The sequence below is a fragment of the Lissotriton helveticus genome, chromosome 9 (assembly GCF_964261635.1).
Source record: "Lissotriton helveticus chromosome 9, aLisHel1.1, whole genome shotgun sequence".
NCBI classification, from domain to species: Eukaryota; Metazoa; Chordata; class Amphibia; order Caudata; family Salamandridae; genus Lissotriton; species Lissotriton helveticus.
This window is the reverse complement of record NC_136070.1, coordinates 440,739,329-440,758,375: the sequence shown is the minus strand read 5'-3', so window position 1 is coordinate 440,758,375 and position 19,047 is coordinate 440,739,329. Positions and strand designations below refer to the sequence as shown.

Genomic DNA, 19,047 nt, shown 5'->3' with positions numbered 1-19,047 from the left:
GCTAGTGGTTAAGACCAATTAGGAATAATGAAGAGATGAGTCACCTCTAGAAGTTACTCTGATTCTGACTAACTGAAATGTGAATAATTGTAACTGAAAGGTGGTAGCATTAATGAAATAAACTGACAATACCCCGAGAAAGAGGATGCGGCATAAGAATCAATACTGAATAAATTAGGTTCGGGTTTATGCTAAATGGATGAATGGACAGTATAAGAAAAGTGTGGCCTATTTCTGTAATTTAAATGCACTGCTATAACATTTATGCGAACTGTGGACGGACGATTTACAGTAAATTAAACCTGCACTGTTTTGTTATACTTATTTTAGTATTACACAGAGAATGAACACTTTTTGTTGTATATGTTTTAGTACCCATTTTCAATCTTGAGGGGTCTTGCAACTGATAATCTCATTTTAAAGTCACCATGAATCAGAATTCCATGAGTCCATGATACTGCGAGTACCTATCTTTTTAAAAAGTATTTTCCACTGTTCCATATTCTCTCTTTTTCGCATCTAACCTTGTTAGGCAATATTAAAGATAATGTTTTTCCACTAGGAAAAGGATAGTCGTTTGTATCATATCAGATTTACTCTTTTCTGTACATTTCTGCAACATATTTAATGTTGTTTAATGAAGAAAATGTCTTACATAGTCACATACTTAAATTGCATAAGATATCAAACTAGCAAGAGATACTATTTATTTAATGTCTTAAGATAAAGAATGCAGCTACTTCCACCATCATGGATCCATTAGCAGATGTATAAGCTGTGGTAAGTTTGTGAACTTTTGCAGGTAAAACATTTTCAAGTTTGTTAACCAACAGTGCTTCCACCTCATGCAAAATTCATCAACATTTCGAAATTGAATTCTATATTTTGTAATTAAAATAACTGTGCAGGCAACTTTACAAAATGTGTGCGTACCACACAAATTTATTTCATGTCAGTGTACACATCCCAAAATAGTTAGACTCACAGGGCACTCCAGTAAAGCAAAACAATATATTTAAAAACACTGTCCCACACAATCTGTATTGCTTCCTATGGGGCTATGAATAGTTGCCTCGGCTGACCCTAGATGCGCTTCCCTACTAGATAATACATTTAGTCTTTGTGTCAATTTATTTTCTTTTATTTTCATTTCTTGAGGTTTTTTTTTACTTTATACATTTTACAAATCGCAATTTGATTATACATACAACATAGTATAAATACATACAATATATACAACACAATACAGTTTTATCAAAAATAGATGGGTCTTTATTCAATACTTTTCCCTTCATATTCAAAGATGGTACAAAGAACCCTTATGCTAGAGAAACATACAAGGGACGCATAGACATATCGTTATACAGAGACAAATATTCAAAGGAAATAAATACATCTTGCTATTATCATAATCACACTCATAACTGCATGAGTTTCAAACACCACTCTCTCCTTATATACATACCCATACATTCACTAATTTTTCACTTTCTTACTAATCTCACCCACCCTTTCTTACTAATCTCACCCACCCATTACAATCACTGTCCATGTGCAATGGGAAACAGACTCTTTTTTTCAGCCATTATCGTTTTGTTGGTTGGGATCCTGTTCACTGCAGTTAAGCAGCCTCAGGAAGCAACATGTTGCACCCAACAAAAAACAATTAAATAAAACCATTAAAAATATCAATAATAATATAATTAATACTTTCGTAATACCTTATTAAAGGTCAGATTCTGATGTTCCCAGAACTTTTGATTCCAGTCTTGTGTATCTTGTCTCAGTAACCTCAGTCTGTACTCCAGTGGAGACTCATCTTTGGCAACATAAAACTTGACCGGGCGAAGATTTGAATGTCTGTCAGGGGGGCCAACCCAATCATGGCAAGAATGTGGTGGAGGACAGAAACCTACAGTCTGAAGAAAAACATTTAACACAGTACAGGTTACATAGAACCATATAAAATGTGCACAGTTTCATTTTTAATAGAAAATGGCTAACCTGAGAAGGGAATTCAAATATAGTACACATACCTAAATTAGGAAATGTATGCCTTCTGGGGTTTATTGAAAAACCAAAGGTGGCGATGGACGGAGCGTTGACAATACAAACACTCACCCCCAGTCAACTGATCTGGGTTTAATCCATCACCGTTCTTTAGCTCACTCCGCCACCCCAGTTCAGACATGGCCATATGCAAATCAGTCTGACCCTGTGCCTCATGGGAACAGTCCAGCCCGAACTGCCAAGCCATGTCTTCCCTGGACCGGAATCAAGCTTCCCAGGACCGGTTTCTGGCATTACAGCCGTCTTCAGCCGGGCTTGCTTGACTCCAGCGGCAAAGTGAGCAAGGGACTCACGTCTGAGCATACCCTGCCAACTTAGGGCGAACAAAGAAAAACCATGAGGCACAGGGTCAGACTGATTTGCATATGGCCATGTCTGAACTAGGGTGGCGGAGTGAGCTAAAGAACGGTGATGGATTAAACCCAGATCAGTTGACTGGGGGTGAGTGTTTGTATTGTCAACGCTCCGTCCATCGCCACCTTTGGTTTTTCTTTGTTCGCCCTAAGTTGGCAGGGTATGCTCAGACGCGAGTCCCTTGCTCACTTTGCCACTGGAGTCAAGCAAGCCCAGCTGAAGACGGCTGTAATGCCAGAAACCGGTCCTGGGAAGCTTGATTCCGGTCCAGGGAAGACATGGCTTGGCAGTTCGGGCTGGACTGTTCCCATGGGGCACAGGGTCACACTGATTTGCATATGGCCATGTCTGAACTGAATTGATGGAGAGCCCGGAGTTCTTACCAAAAGAGGCAAGGACATCGCACACAACAATAAGGGACTTCCGAGGGGAGGTCAAATAAAGCAGAATATCATCCCCGTACAGTGAAATCCGGTCCTCCCAGTCAGGGGACCACCGAATGCCTCGGATAGATGGCTCCCAGCGAATCCAGGCCGCCAGGGGCTCCAGGGCCAATGAGAAAAGAAGCGGAGAGAGGGGACAGCCCTGCCGAGTTCCCCGACCGAGACCAAAGGACGCCGAAACCCGGTTATTAACCACAATCTGGGCAAGCGGCTCAGTATACAATAATCGTACCCAGCCAATAAATTCAGGGCCAAATCCAAATTTAGCCAGGACCGCCCTCAAATACGGCCACTCCACAGTATCAAAGGCCATGGTTGCATCGAGTGAAGCGATTATAGCCGGCTCTTGCAGAGTGTGGGCTCTGGCCATAACGCCATGCAGCCTACGTAAGTTCAAAGCCGTATTTCTGTGGGGAATGAAGCCCGACTGATCTGGGTGGATCAGACCGCTAATCACTGTCACCAGCCTATTAGAGAGAAGTTTGGCCAATATTTTGGGCTCAGCATTCAATAAGTAAATAGGCCTGTAAGAGGCTTATTTAGTCTTTGGTTTGCCCTCCTTGTGAATCACTACCACAGAAGCAACTCTGTGATCGCAGGGGAGAACCCCCCTCTCCCGGGCTTCAACAAACATAGCTTTAAGGTAAGGAGCTAGCTTGTCCGGTCTGAGCTTATAAAGTTCCAATTGGGAGCCCGTTGAGTCCTAGTGCCTTACCCGAATTCAAGGAGCGAATAGCTTGAGCTATTTCATCTGCTGTTAAGGCACTATGCATAAAATCTCGGTCATCACTTGCCAGACAAGGGAGCTGTATATCACGAAGTAGCAAATGGGAGTCCTCTTCCGGCCGATCCGAGACCGGAGTATACACCTTTTGAAAATATGCCGCAAAGCTATCGACAATACTCCCTCGTCCGTAATAAGTTCTGGAACGACACGCTCAGCCCTATCATTTTTATCCAACCAAGCAATAAGTTTCCCTGCCTTATCCCTGAAATCACAGAGCCTACCCTGCTGCTCCCTGCCGAGAGCCTTAGCACCATCAGTGACTAGAGATTTATAGTCATGCTGCTGGAGGCTCAAAGTATGCAATTTAGCCCGAGTTACCTCCTGCTCCCCCTCCAGGCGACCAATCTCAGCCTCCGCCTCAACAACCTCTTTATTCCGTTCCTTCTTTGTTCCAGCTATCAGTGATAAAGCCTGACCCCTGATGTCCGTTTTAAAGGCTTCCCAGAGAGACATGGAGGAGGACACCGATCCCTCGTTATCCACAAAATAATGATCTAGAGCCTTAACGAGGTCATTACGAATTTTGGGGTTACGAATATACCAAGGATTAATAGGGGCTACCCTACCCGCCGGCTCTAAAGTAATACAAAACCGGAACCAGAGCGGGGAATGATCAGAGATACCCCAGGCGAGATGAACAGCTTCAGTGATGCAAGACATGTGAGCTGCCGGAACCAAACAATAGTCCAGACGGGAGAGGCTACAGTGAGCACCAGAATGAAATGTGTATTGCTTCTGGTCCCGGTGGAGCAATTTTATTTTATTTTATTTATTTTATTTTGCGATTTCTAAAGCGCCTGGTGACCCGTAGGCATCCCCGCGCTGTAAATCTGAGGAGACCAGGAGAGGAGCAGAGGGAGGGAATTATTTGGGAAACAGAAGAGTTTTAAGTTTCTTACGGAACAGAGTGTGCGAGGGTTCCAGACGTAGACTGCGAGGGAGTGAGTTCCAACCTATGGAGGCTTTGACCGCAAAGCGACGACCGCCGGTGCGAGCCTTCCTGAATTTTGGTACAGTAGCCAGATGTTCGGCGTCAGAGCGGAGGGATCTGGGGGCTTTATAAGGGGTGACCATGTGTCTCAGAGCGGCAGGGCCAACTCCATTGATAAGCTTGTGGGTGGTGCACAGGGCTTTGAACTCTACTCTATGGCGGACAGGGAGCCAATGTAGGGCTTTGAGGGCAGGCTTGGCTGAAACTCTGGGGGGGAGGTTCATAATGAGCCTGGCCGCCGCATTCTGGATACGTTGGAGTTTGGCCAGGGTGTATTCCGGAGCCCCAAGGTAGATGGCGTTACTGTAGTCGAGCCGGGCTAAGACAAGTCCCTGGACCAGTAGTTTCCTGGATAGCGGGGGGAGAAGGGGTAGGATCTTGCGCACGGATCGCAGGAGACCAAAGCAGGTACCTGCAGTCTTGGCCGCCTGCGTCTTCATGGTTAAGTTGGGTTCCAGCCATACTCCTAATGTTTTGATCTCCTTTTTTGGGGAGGGGATTTCACCAAAGGTGTCAGGCCAAACAGTTGGTGGGATGGATGTCCATTTGTTGCCCAGGAGCATGATCTCGGTCTTTGCACCATTCAGCTTCAAGGCCGAGTCACACATACAGGAATGGATGTCCTGGAGACAGTTAAGCAGGCTGTCAGGATGGTTATCCAGATGGGACAGGGAGACGACTAGTTGAGTGTCGTCTGCGTAGTTTATTATTTTTATACCATAGGGGGCCACTACGTCTCCAACCATTTACCAAACCCATTGCATCAAGGAAATCGGGCAGCCATCGCTGGGCGCGCCCCACATCGCGCTGGGGATGTCTATCCATAACCCCAGAAACCACTGCGTTAAAGTCACCCCCTAAAACCAGGAGCCCTACAGGTAGTTCGAGCAGGAGCTTTCCCAAATCAACAAACGTGGTGGACTGCATACCCGGTGGGACATAGACCGACAAAAGGGTAAGAACATGCCCCTCCCAGCGACCCGTAATTCCAACATATCTGCCTCTATCATCCTCTAATGTGGAGTCTATTGCCAACGGGAGCACTCTCCGAATCAGGATACCCACCCCCCTGGAACCAGACGTGAATCCCGCATTGGCCACCAACCTATACCCCATTCTATGCATCGCCTTACATGAATTACCCACTAAATGTGTTTCTTGGAGCAAGACCACATCCGGTACCTGGCGTTTAAGATACTGAAGAACCACACTTCGTTTGATATTGTTCCCCAAACCATTCACATTCCAACTCAAAACTCCCCATCGTCATGCACGACATGCAAGTGACTATCCTCCGTCTGCTGCAAGCCAATCAAAGACAATATATTGATGCCGTCAACAATCCAAAATATAATAACATTTAAACAAGTTGCTAATAATGCAACTCATAATAGAAAAAACACAAAAAAACTCAACTCTAGACCCCCCTCCCCCACATGTAGCTAGCGCTCATCCCCAACTAGCAGTGTGCCTGTCGCCCCCAGCCTACTCTACAATTAACTAAAAGTAGAGAATAGAGGAGGGCCCTCGGTCAAACCCGCCACCCCCCCCAACCCCACCATCACTGCCCCTGTGTATAACAATCCACCGAGATATATTGCAGAACTCAATAAGTCAGGGGATCAGTTACATACCCGCCCCAACCCCCGCAACAGTCTACCACAAGCTCAGCCCATGGACTAAATCATTGTTCTTCCGCCTCTCCACGTTCTGGCTCTCCGAGACCGGCATGTGTGTGCTATCGCGTCAATCCGCCACCACCTCAGGATTGTAAAAAAACAGGCTTTCCCATTTAATTCCACTCGAAGGCGGGCTGGAAACATCATAACGTATTTTACCCCCTTGTCCCTCAACAACTTCTTCACAGACAAGAAACGTTGACGTTGTTTTTGCACCGTTTGAGTAAAATCTGGAAAGAAGGAGATTGTAGCATTTTCAAATCGCAGTGGAGCCCCAGCTCGGGCCGCCTGGAGGATTACATCTCTGTCCCGAAAGTTCAGAACCCTTGCGATCATAGGGCGGGGGGGGGCGCCCCCGGTCTAGGTCTACCTCCCGGCACTCTGTGAGCACGCTCAACTGTGAAGAAATTACTGAGACCTTTCGGTTTGAGGTGATTAAGAATGAGATTTTCCACAAACAGGTCCGGTGTTAGACCTTCTGACTTTCCTGGCACCCCAATATACGAACGTTGTTGCGCCGTGCCCTCCCTTCGTAATCATCCAGCTTGCGGTCTGTAAGAACTCTTGAGGCCTTAAGATCACGCACCTCCTGCTGCAGCAAGTTCACATCGTCTATTAGGCTAGCTGTCTTAAGTTCCAGTGTCTTGACCTTCTCACTTGCCTTTGTGAGGTCTGCCCTTATCAGCCCGACTTCAATTGTGACAGTGTCAAGTTTGTTATCCAGGGCCTCCATCTTCTGGCCCAGGGATGTCTGGACTCCGGTGATGGCTGCCATGAGATCCGTCAGTGTTGGCTCATCCCTGGCAAGAGTGGTCTCCTCCCACCCACCCCCACCGGGGCCCTCTTTGATTCCACCGGAGATCCCCTAGGCTGTGTGTATCGGTCCAGCCTGTTGGATTGGACATATCTAACCCCCCTAGAGGACAGGGACAGGGACTTATCCAGGTCATTTTATGTCGCCATCTCGCCTCGTGATCCCAAATATCCCTCTTTCGATCCCGCCGACAGGGTCTTAGCTTCTATACCACTTTCGATATTCAATAACGGGCCGTCTCCAATCTAGCCACACTCTCCTCTACCAGACCGCAGCCAGCCGCCTGATCCAAATCGCTCCTAGCACGCTGCTCAACCTCTGGGGGGGCGCTCAGCGCCCCAAGGGTTCCTCGTCGCCTTTAAAGTCTCACCTCCAGTTGAGATGTCCTGCCTTCACCAACGCAATAGATTCACTCCCCTGGCACGGTTCCCCGCTCCACCAGGCGAGTGTTATAACCAGCTCACCCCGCAGGATCTCTCCAAAGTGCGAGCTGGAGTCTCCGGACCTCACCCGGACGGTGCCTTCGTCGCTTTAATGGATATGTCCAGCCATATCGCACTTCTCTTGCTTGTCGCATCTACAGGCTCTCAGGAGTCTCCCATACTGGGTGCACTGTGGGTGCACTGTGCGCGCACCCCCAGTGACCAAGTTCCACATCCGACCACTTGCAAAATGCTTAAAGGGGTCCTCCCCCAGGTCAGCAAGACTCTCCAATAAATGGCCTTTTGCACGCCTCCAGCACCTGTATAGTGCCTCGGGGTGATGGTACCACAACTGCCCCCCTGGGCCTCACCTGTCTCACGGTTCTCTGGGCCGGGCTACTGCGACTGTCGACACCCACTCCTCCAAGGTCGCTGTCCACCAAGCCCAGATCGGTCACCCTCTTTGCTTTGGGGGGGTCCCCGACCAACACGCCTGCTAAACCCCGGGACCAATATCCACATCTGGCACATGCAAAGTATTTGAAAGGGTCCTTTCAAAGGCCAGTCATGCCAGGATTCCACTTTAAATAGTCTGACCTCCTCTGGGTGATGTCTCCACAGGTGCACCCCAGGGCCGCACCTTACTCGCTGTTTTTCTGGGCCGCGTTACTACAATGACCCAGGCCTGCACCTCAAGGGCTGCGTGCCAGCACCCCTCCGACGTTGGATTGAGCACTCACTTCGTGACGGGGGAGACGGGGGTCCCGACGCACACCTCCGTGCCGCCGAATCACATTCTCCACCAGGCAATCGCTAGGGGCGGTCAGTGGCAACCAGAGACCCCACTTGAAAATATGCAAGCAGGCCGGGCGCGCCGTCTCGCGCCCTTGTCCTTCCTTATAGTACCGTCGCTGCTCATAAGCAGTGGGGCCCGCCGAATATTCCGGATCAGTCGCCGTTTTCCTCAAGATCCGGCTCTTTTCGGCCAACAGCACCCGGTGTTTATGCACTGCTGAGCGACTGCGTCACTACTCAAGTCCCTGGCTTCAATGAGGGAGCAGGCCTCTGTGTTCTCGACGGCGTAACTTCTCCGTCGACCCTCGGGCACGTTTCAGAATCACATTCACGGCGTTGCTTCAGCCCCCCGTCACGGGAGTGGGGTCGAGGCCCAGGATAAGGAACAGGATATTTCGGTAGGAAAGGGAGGTCGGCGGGGCCGAGTCCCTAAGCAACCATCTTGGTCACCGGAGTGGCTCCTCCTTCTCTGTCTTTTTGATTATAAAATCTGTCAGGTGTATAGCTCATTTCCAGCTCTAACTGAAACGGTCAAATCAGATAGGATGATAAGGAATGTACCCATGCCCCTCTTTTCAGAATTTGCTCCTATCTCTAACAAGGAGTCACCAGCAGCGATCAAGGGTTGCAAGTCAGGCTCTCCGGAGGACCTGTGTCCCCCTAAATTATGGAAGGAACTGGCACATTCCTTCATTTATGTACTGTCGAAAATATGGAACATGTCCCTTTTCTCCTGGATCTTTCCTGGCCTATGGAAACACGCCACTCTCCTTCCCCTTAAGAAGAAACCTAACATTGATTCAGGGGAACTGAGCAACTATAGGCCCATTTTTCTGCTACGTACACCAGCAAAAATGCTGAAAAAGGTTGTGCAGCGACAATTGGCCAACTTTATCGAGAGCCATAGCATCCTACACAACACCCAGTCTGGCTTTTGTTCTAGTTTCAGCACAGAGAGGTGGCAGACTCAGTACGCTTGGCGCTGGATTCAGGGGCATCAGCTATGCTGGTGCTCCTGGATTTAACAGTGGCATTTGATATGGTTGACCACTCAATATTGGCTCAACATCTCCTGGACAATGGGGTTGAGGGTACAGCCCTGGCCTGGCTGAAGTCATTTTTTCTTAAGCGCACCCAAAGGGTGGCTCTACAACCGTATCAGTCTGACCGTAAACATCTATGGTGCAGGGTACCACAGGGTTTGGCCTTAAGCCCTTTGCTGTTCAACATATACTTGGCCCCTTTGTTTTCTCTGATAGCCAGCTGGGGTGTGATGGCGATTACTTACACTGACGACACCCAGTTGGTATTTCCTTTTAATGATCAGTCTGAAGATTCTTTCAGGAGCGTCAAGGGCTGTCTGAGAGATATTGCTCACTGGATGAATAACCATAAACTTAAGTTGAATGCCGACAAAACAGAACTGATGTTTTTTTGGCAAAGACCAGCTCCCGGCGGCAGATCTCTGGTGCCTGGGGGAAATGGGCCCCCCTCCCGTCCCGGCTGGCAGCGCCAAAAATCTAGGAGTAGAGTGGCAGACGGATCTATCCTTTTCGGCCCAAATTCAGCAGTTGACAGCTGCCTGCTTTGGAAGGTTGAGAAACCTGCGAAAGTTTATACACCTATTACTAGAGAACTGTCATCGGGTAGTAGTCCATGCCACAGTTACCTCTCGCTTGGACTACGCGAACAGCCTCTATTTGCGCCTACTGGCTTACCTGGTCAAGAAACTAGAAATGGTTCAAAATGCGGCTGTGAGATTAATGAGACGTGTCCCATTTAGGCAGCATATCTCTCCGCACATCGAAGAACTACATTGGTTACCGGTAGCCCAAAAAAAAAATCAAATTTACGGCCTTAACCCTTGCTTTTCGGGCAGTCCATGGATCATGCCCCAGCTATCTGAAACAGAGATTAGTGGCATATAAGCAATCTTTGTCACCGAGGTCTAACTCTCAGACTCTGCTTTGCACCCCCGTGTAAAGAAAGCCCGGCTAGGTGGCAGATCTTTCATGTTAGGGGCGCCCAGGATATGTAATTCCCTGCCAGATGCCTTGCACCAGATTAGCTGTGAAACGCAATTCAGGAAAGTAGCGAAAACATGGCTTTATAACCTAATTTAATCTCTGGGGATCCGGGCCACTAAGGTTTTTCGTGCGTCACCTATTGCTATAGCGCAGGGACACCTCCTTGGAGGTTGCTGTTTCGAATACGCTGCAGATTACAGCTATTAGTATAGCCCTGTCGAATGACGCACAACCAGTTTATCGACATATGAAGGAGAAAGCCTTAAGTTGGCCCTGCGTGGTTAGGAATTTAGGAGCTGAAGTCCCCCCACATATGTTAGCAGCATAGTTGACACATGTATGCGCGTTATTGTTATGAAATAAGCGTTAGTAACCATGTCACTATAGCAACTTTGTATATTCTTTCCAGATTTGTTAGAATTCAGAGCTTGGTTTGTTGTTAAAGCTGCAATAACACCCAGGGGGACACACATTACTATTACCGCTATTAAATACATCAGGCGCGCATCTTTCAGAGTTCCTAGACATAAGAATGCTGGCAGTACAGCCTCTCGCATTCTGGCTTTCAAGTCTTTGATGTGCGTTAGTACAAGGTAAAGCTGCTTTCGGGACTGTTTTTCTTTTAGATGTTGTAGGTGAGGAGACTGTTTGCCATGGACTTTCTTTATCTGTAGCCATTCGCATTCAGAAGCCTACCTTTGATGTGCTGCTCTGCTTGTAAGCCCTGTGAAGACGTGGAGTAAAACTCTACCTCAGATAAATTAATTGGTATTTTGTGAAGGACTGGCGCAGCGTTTGTTAGCCTTGTCAGAGCATTAGGGAACAAACTTTCCATCATGTGTGTTCTACAAAATGGTATTGTCATTTAAGTTTTATCCTGTGAAGCTCTGCCATGCCTACAGTTACATAATGGAAATCGTAGAACCTAGATATAACACATTATTTTGGAATTGGATTTTTTTTTTACAGTACTATTCACATAGCCCTCTGGAGTGTTTATTGATCTACAGCGCTCTGCAATGACAGCGTGATCTTTATTCCTCTGCGTGCCTCCTTAGCTCTTCACCAGACAATCCCTGCTCTTTTCTTTCGCTCTTGTAGGTTCTTGCTTTCTCCCTTTGTCAGTTTCCCCTTCTATAGTACCCGGGGCTTAGAGTGCTTACTATGTAATGCATGATGTATTATGAGAATGTTGTTGGTGCAGGATTCTACCCGAGTCAGTTAACCTGTGGCTTGCAAAGGAGTATCACACTACGTCTTGGTGCTTCTGAATAAAGGAAGGTTAGTTATACCTTTATTAACCGTGCGGAGCGGTCACTTCACCATTTCATTCTTCCCACCATGTGTTTTCTCTCTCTTGCTCAACGTCTGATGAGCAGTGCTTTTAATGGAACTATAGAGGTGCTAGTACTCTCTATACAAAGGGTGTGTTTGCTCCTGGGAAGTGGTGGTATTCTCCCATTAAATGTATTAAAGCAGTGTGTCATTCTCGCTGAGGAGCACTTTCTGCTACTCCAAGGCCAGCAGGTCCTTTTAAATACATTAAATAGGCCATATATCATAGTCGGAATAATTGGACAAGAACACTCTTTGAACAAATTCATGCTTCACAGCATTGCAAGTGTACCCACTGCCCTAGGGTCGGTATTGGGTGGTCTCCACAGACTCAGTGATTTATCAACCCACAGTATGATGTGGTGGAGTCTTCTGGCCCCCTGTCCCTGTACGCACGGATCTAAAATGTATGTAATCAATCACCTACATCATCAATAAGTAATACTCTACACATGCGTCCGAAGTGACTTAAGGGCTCTGAGTGTTTCATTATCTGCAGTAATGGAATTCGTGGAATTCAAGGGATACCAGCTCAGTTTAGTACAAACCATCACGCGTAAAAGAATAGCACAAAGTGGCACAGATAGAGCACTTGGTATGCTGGCATCTGATATGCATCCGATCAGACTGACAGTTTTGCCAGTCACTGTGTTTGTTAAAACAGATTCACAATTGCTTTATTAACTTTCTTGCTTTCTCAAATTTATTTGAAAATGCGCCATTTGTCCACTCTTTTTCAACATTTTATCAGGGGGGGAGAAACCCCCCCAATCACAAGTAGGTTGTTCGGGCGCGCTCGCCCCCTGTAGAGCAGTACGACAAACATCTCACCACTTTCAAATGTCACCAGCTACCACTGAAAACAAATGCATCCATATGGAGGTAAACCGGTTATATAGTGCTCCACATATAAATAAGCTTTCTTATATAATATATAATATAGAATACAACAATCTCTTATATCTCAATAGCAGTGTCCTCATGTTTAATATCCAAAAAAGTGAATGCCTCTCCATCCAGTGATCAAAGTATTCAACGAGACACGAATAACATCAAAAAAAGAATACGGAGGCTGGTCATATCTTTTTACACCTTCCATTGCACCTCCCATACCATGTATCTTTTCATAGCTCTGGTCGCACTTTGGCTTTAAGCCATGCCTGGCTCAGTTTCCTTTATGAATTTTATGACATGCCAGCCCTGCCTAGCTACACATTACCCCCTGCGTGAATACAGCGTCCAAAAAAAGTATGGGTGAAATCAGACATTCAGAAGCTAAGGCGTGGAAACGTTGCAAAGTGGTACTCAAACTGTGTAATCGGAGCAACTGCCCTTTTCCTCGGTAGCCTTTAGACTAGATCATAGGGTCGTCACCTTAATCTGGGAGGCTCGGGTCTGTAGCTCACTGCTGTTTGAATGTTTCCTACTGGAAGGATATGAACCGACTCGAACATCATAAAGCGTCCACAAGCGCAGAACTCTTTTCAGAATAACACTGCCCGCCATGGCTTCCTTCAGTGGACAAGGACAGAAGAAAACAGATGACGGACAACGTATCTCCCATGGCTATCCTAAGACACTATACCACGCATGGCTAAAAAATAAAAATACATCGAACGGCAGCCATGTTGCGTGAGGGTATAACATACACGTACGCGGCTAATCGTGCTCAGCCTTATCTTTAAGATCCCTGCTCACTTGGCACGCCGTGGATGCGTCACAACGCAGAAGGCTAGGTTGTCAAGCATGAAAGTGGGCTAAGTATCAAGCAGCTCCCATCCTAAAGCCAGGCAAAACTGGCGTTCCCTGCACGACGATGGCGACAAAGTGTTTTACGACATGTTGTAAAAAGAATGTAAAAGCAAAACGGACGCCATGGAAACGGGACTCGACCCGCTGTCGCGGGACGGTTGGGGGAGCGGCCTGCTCACCTGTTGCCAGCCGGTCCAAAGTTGCGGAAGTCGCGCAGCCATCTGTGGAGAAGGGGCGGCTTCGGCCGATCTCAGTTCGGGCCAAGCAAGTCAGTGACTGTGCCAGGAAGGCGCCTAAGGGACGTGCTCGCCGTCTTAAGCCGAACGCCTCTGCAAACTCCACCCAGTTTCCCCAAGAGCTGGACAGGTAAGTGACCGAACCGTCACAGGGCTATAAGCAATATGAAAGGGCAGGGAGTTGAATAGAGTCCCTTGTGTGTGGGCTACGTATGAACTGAATTAGGTAGGTAAAAGGCCACGGGACAGAGATTCGGTCGCAGAGCCGCATTTTACTCGTTCGTCGAAGGCAACAACATTAATATAAGGAGGTTCCCGGACTCGTGCATCTAAACTGCTTTAAAAGTATATTTCTTTTGCATACATGGGTATGCCATTTATTCAAGGAAGTTACTAAAGCATGATCTGAAACATATTTGTTCACGAACGATGTGCAGAAGTGCAACCTTGACATTCTATTTTACAGTGGAGTCCTAGTGACCAGGTTTGTATTTTATTTTTATTTTTTAGGATTGTCTCCGACCGCCCCATTATCATAGGATATTCGGTCTTCTAGGTGAAAAGCGACGGTTACTCGAGCGAGTTATAAAGAAATCGTGTGATTAGGATTACTAGACCTAGATTTGGTCCAATTTCTGGATGTTTTCTAGCTGCTCCATGTGTCCTTGACAAATTGATTGCACTCTTTAGACGTGGCAAAACAATTCTAATATATAACAAGCATTTGCAAATTCAATATAGGTCTCGCTTTTGTGCAGGGCTCTAGTCGGGATACCACGCAGGTGGACGGCGTCTCCCCACTTATTTTACCGGGAGCTCAATAACTGGAGCAAATGGAGCCACACATTCACTCTTTGGCTTCTCTGGGGCCCCCCAGAGAGGCCAAAGAGTGAATGTGTGGCTCCATTTGCTAAGGGGTGAGCGAGGGGAGGCAATGAGTCTGATGGTGCAAGCCACCTTTTGTGACGTCGCTTCCTGTCGTGACGTTAGCGTCCCCCCACTTCTTTTTTTAGGACTTGTGCCCTGCTTTTGCGAGAGTTTGAGCTATTCGCATTGTAAATGACAATGCCTTTTATTTGTGTTTTGAAAACATGCAAGAGGGGCATAAACATGCACTCTGTACTTATAGCCTTTGCTTACGAGAAGCAACGCTGGTAATAACTGTGCCAATTTTACTGCCATCCTTGCTTCTCGTAAGCAAGGACTATATGTACAAACTGCGTGTTTACGCACTGCTTGCAGGTTTTCAAAACCCATAAATAAAAGGCATAGTCATTTACAATGCCAATAGCTCCAACTCTTGCAAATACAAGATCTATTGCATTGTAAATGCTTGTTTGGTAAACTTCAGTGCGCCGCCCTTGGTGCGATGGACACGTTCAGGCGTAGGTTTGATGCTGGCTGTGCTACAGGAACCAAGATACACTTGAATGAAGACCCCCAATTACAATGAAACCAGTCTTGGGTCGCTTGTGCTCTGGATCAGACAGGGCCAGGCCTGGCAGTTCGGGCTGGACTGCTCTGACTGGAGAAGGGTGAAGACTGAATTGCATATAGCTTGGTCCAAACTGAGGAGGCATGCTGTGCAAAATAACGATGGATTGGGATGGGACCCCGAGTAATTACCAGTGGCTGGGATTAATACTAACATTTGATCCATCACTTTTTGTACACTGCAGTTACAAAGTGGCGCACGTCTATATAGGACTGAGAGGCCTTGCACTGGAGGTGAAGAGGGGGCCTTTGATCCTATACTGTATGTATGTGGGGATGTGCCCCGGTAGTATTGATGTGGGAATAAGTCTAGTGCTGTTTCTAACTTTGCCATTGTGCGACTGTGGTGCCTAGTCTCACAGTGCCTCCACAGTGTGAATTGTGGAGCCTTGCGACTGCTGTTGTCATGGCTGTCAAGAACCAAAGAATCGCTTAGTGACCGCATGGTATTCACTGCCTTCAGGGAAGGGGAAGTGTCCCGGCCAATCAACTAGCCTGGGCAGAGGGGTGTGTGAGCGAGGCTGGCCTCACAGTGGCTGCATAATGACCCGTTTTCACCGTAAAAAGGACCGATGTGTCAGCATATGGGAGATTGTTTGTGTGGAAGTGGTAGAGAGGGACTTTCCGCAGGTGAGAAGTAATCGAGAGAGAATAGACTATGAAAGTGTTTTAGAGCAGCTGGGATAGAGAAGGCAGAAAGTGAAATTACTCGATTCAATCACGCGCTATCTCACTGACTATCCGAGAGCACACGGTCGCCCTCTCCAAGCCCAATCACTCGGGGTCAGTCTCACTATAGACACACATGCAGCGTACTCTGTCTCGCAGCATAGGCAGGGAATGCACGCCTCGATGTCTCATAGGCGCGCAAGTACTTAATGCCTCGTAGCGCTACAAAAACTTAACATGTTACCTGACTCGTAGTCGCCGCCTCTCAGTCCCGCGGGTAAGTGAAGATGGCGAGAGTTTCACGGTACTCGCGTGACTTGCAGGTCCCCTTAAAGCTCTGAAGACACTCACTGTCCCACGGTATTAGATAAGAGCAGGTTTTCACCCCCTCTCCCACACACACACAGATGAGCAGCAGATGAGTAGGTTCAAAACGGCCGCTCGGTCTTGGAGGCCATGTCTGTGTCCAGGGGAAAGTGAAGGCACGCCATGCGCTCTTTGAGGGAGCCAAGCCGTATGCGTGCACATCTCCTGTCCTTCGCGCATTGAGGGAGCTGAGCCCGCGCACATCTGCTGTCCCTTGTGCTAACGCTGCCAGCCGTGCACATGTCCTGTACCCATCCCTCCATCACAGGTCATTTTGTGGGGCACTGTGCGTCATGTCCTCCACAGTTGTCTGATTGCAACTAATTCTTGGGTATTAGAGGCGGTGCAGGGGTACAAGCTAAAGTTCTAAAGAATGTCCGCACAACATGCCCTTCTCCCTCCCCTACTCCCCCACCCCCCCACAAGAAACTCAATTTGTCAGTGCAGAGATTCTAGAACTTTTGTGCCAAGAAGCGATCATATTAATGTAACCATATCCCAGGGGTTTTGTCAGCATGAGCTTTCTAGTACAGAAGAAAGGCGCTGGTTGTAGATTGGTTCTGAACCTCAATTCAATGTCTGGGTGAATAATCACCATTTCAAAATGGAAGGCATTTGTTGAGAGACCACCTTCAGGAAAAAGATTGGTAAGACACATATCTAACGGTGCCCATTTTCCCGCAGCACAGGTGGTTTCTTCAATGCCAGTGTGACCCGCATTGGTACGAATTCTCAGTCATTCTTTTTGGGCTTTCATCAGCCACTTTGTGTTTCACCAAATTGATTGATAACATTTGTAGTGACCTTAAGGCTCAGGTGTGTAAAATGTATAATTTATCTGGACAACCTGATTATAATTGCTCAGGGCCGGAACAAAGTCCTGCTCCATCTAAACGGCATGATTCACTTGTTGCAAGACTGAATGCCCCAAAATCAAGTCCGATTCCCTTCCCAGTCTCTGGAATTTCTTGAATTCTAGATAGATTCGGTCCAAGCTCACCTGAAGCTTCCTGCTCAAAAGATTGTCGATCAGGAATGAATTGAGGCAAGCTCTCTCGTCTTGAGAGTCCTTGCCAGGATTGTGGGGCTATTAGCATCATCCATTCAGGTGATATTTTCCAGTCCTCTCCCTTACTGGGCTCTTCAACGCCTAAAGATCCTCCATCTGTGGAAAGGTTTATCGTACTCTGTGCAGATCACCCTATCGGAGGAGGACAAATAGAAATGACTTGGTGGCTTGACCATATGGTTGCTTTGAATGGCAGAGCCATATTTGGCAGTGTTCCGGATGTCATGGAATCAAATGCCAGCAGAATGGGCTGGGGTGCGAGATGTGACCCTGTTTCTATGGGAGGCCGATGGTCTCTGGCGGAATTGCATTTGCGTATCAACTGCCTGGAGCTATCTGCGGGGGTGCTTGCAATCAAGACGGTGTCGCCTCACAAACCTCAGTGCTGTGTTCTCCTGGTGATGGTCAACATATTTGCAGTAATATACATCAGCAAGTTAGGGTGTACCCAGTCTTGACTCCTAGTGGAAATTGCCATAGATTTTTGGTACTTTTGTCTCCAGCACAAGATTTCAGTAAAGGTGGAGTACGTTCAGGGGAAGACAAAGTGGTAGCATATTGGAGTTCCTGCTCCGTGAGAGATTTGAGCAACAGGAAGTTGCATCCCGGAGACTTCTGATTTCTCATCCAGCAGTGGGGCCCATGTGTGGCGATCTTGTTGCCTCCCGTCTGAGCACACACCTCCCGATCTTCTTCAGCTGGAGGCTGCATCTCTGAGCAGTGAACTTGGATGCTGTCCTTCAGAACTGGTGATGCAGCAGCCATTATGCATTCCCCCCTTCCCCCTTTCAATACCCCAATAGTCATTTCTCAGGTGAAACGTCAACGGCCCCCTAGTGATCCCTGGTTGGAGAGCTCAGCCCTGGATCTCTTTGTTGCAAGAAATTTCATGTCTGAATCTGATTCAGATTCTCTCCTTCCACGACCTTCCCACCGACCCCTTGGGGTTTCCCTATCCTCTAATTTTGAGAGAGGCTGTCAAATGCTGGGTCTTTCTGAGCAAGCTTCATTCTATCTCATACAATCCTGGGCTTCCACTACTCGCAAACAGTATGCTTCTACATGGAGGTTAATGGGTTTGTTGGTGTGACGATGGGGTGTGGATCCCATGGGAGTGGATTTGCATATGATCATTAATTTTCTGTTGCAGTTAGCAGACCAATTATACATTGGTCTGCTGTTTCTGCGGGCCACCATCCTTTGGATAGTAAACCGGTACAGGAACATCCCTTAGTTTGTAAGTAGCGAATGAGCATCCATTTGATTCAACCAAAAATATTCTTCCTTGTGGGGTGTGAATGTAGTCCTTAGATTATGGCGCTTGTTGGACTTTGGCCCTTAGGGCAGGTTCACCCCTAGACTTTTTGCTGGTAATGGTGACCTGGAAATGGTGATTTTTGGGATTCTGCGCACTTTCACTGTGTCCCAGTGGAAAGTGCGTGCGCACTCTGAGTGCATGTGCTGAGCTAGGCCTGCCCGCCCATAGGAATGCATGGGGAATGTATGTGTCCCTGGTAGTTCCTGATGCGTGGGGTGTACAGGCTTGAGTCTGGTATGTGTGAACTCGTGAGAATGAATGCTGCGCAACGGTGTATGCAGCATGTATGTGTCTAGAAGGGAAGTGCTACTTCTGGACATTGAGATATGTGTGCAGTGAGGGTGCTGGCGTGTGATTGGCTGGAACTAGCTGGCATGCCAGGCTCCAGAAAGTCTGGATGGGTCTGCCCGGTGGTGAGTGGGAGAT

General features: G+C 47.5%; 2 protein-coding genes across 4 annotated transcripts in view; one reads left to right on the top strand and one right to left on the bottom strand.

Moving 5' to 3' along the window:
* Nucleotides 1–13,278, bottom strand: part of COA8 (cytochrome c oxidase assembly factor 8) — a 61,097-nt gene extending 47,819 nt beyond the window's left edge. The window contains exons 1-2 of the mRNA XM_078660253.1: nucleotides 13,092–13,278; nucleotides 1,722–1,919 (exon numbers count right to left, since the gene is read on the bottom strand). Coding sequence (XP_078516379.1) covers nucleotides 1,722–1,919; nucleotides 13,092–13,223 — 330 coding nt within the window. The 5' untranslated portion in view covers nucleotides 13,224–13,278. The remainder of the gene's footprint in view (nucleotides 1–1,721; nucleotides 1,920–13,091) is intronic.
* Nucleotides 1–19,047, top strand: part of BAG5 (BAG cochaperone 5) — a 250,321-nt gene that overhangs the window by 127,287 nt on the left and 103,987 nt on the right. Inside the window, exon 1 of one of the 3 annotated variants that reach the window (XM_078660249.1) lies at nucleotides 13,438–13,835. The exons of 1 other annotated variant lie outside the window; for it this stretch is intronic. In XM_078660249.1, the coding sequence (XP_078516375.1) occupies nucleotides 13,534–13,835 (302 nt within the window). In that variant the 5' untranslated portion in view covers nucleotides 13,438–13,533. Of the gene's footprint in view, nucleotides 1–13,437; nucleotides 13,836–19,047 lie in introns of those variants that run through there. One more of the 3 variants, XM_078660250.1, reaches the window with a different exon arrangement.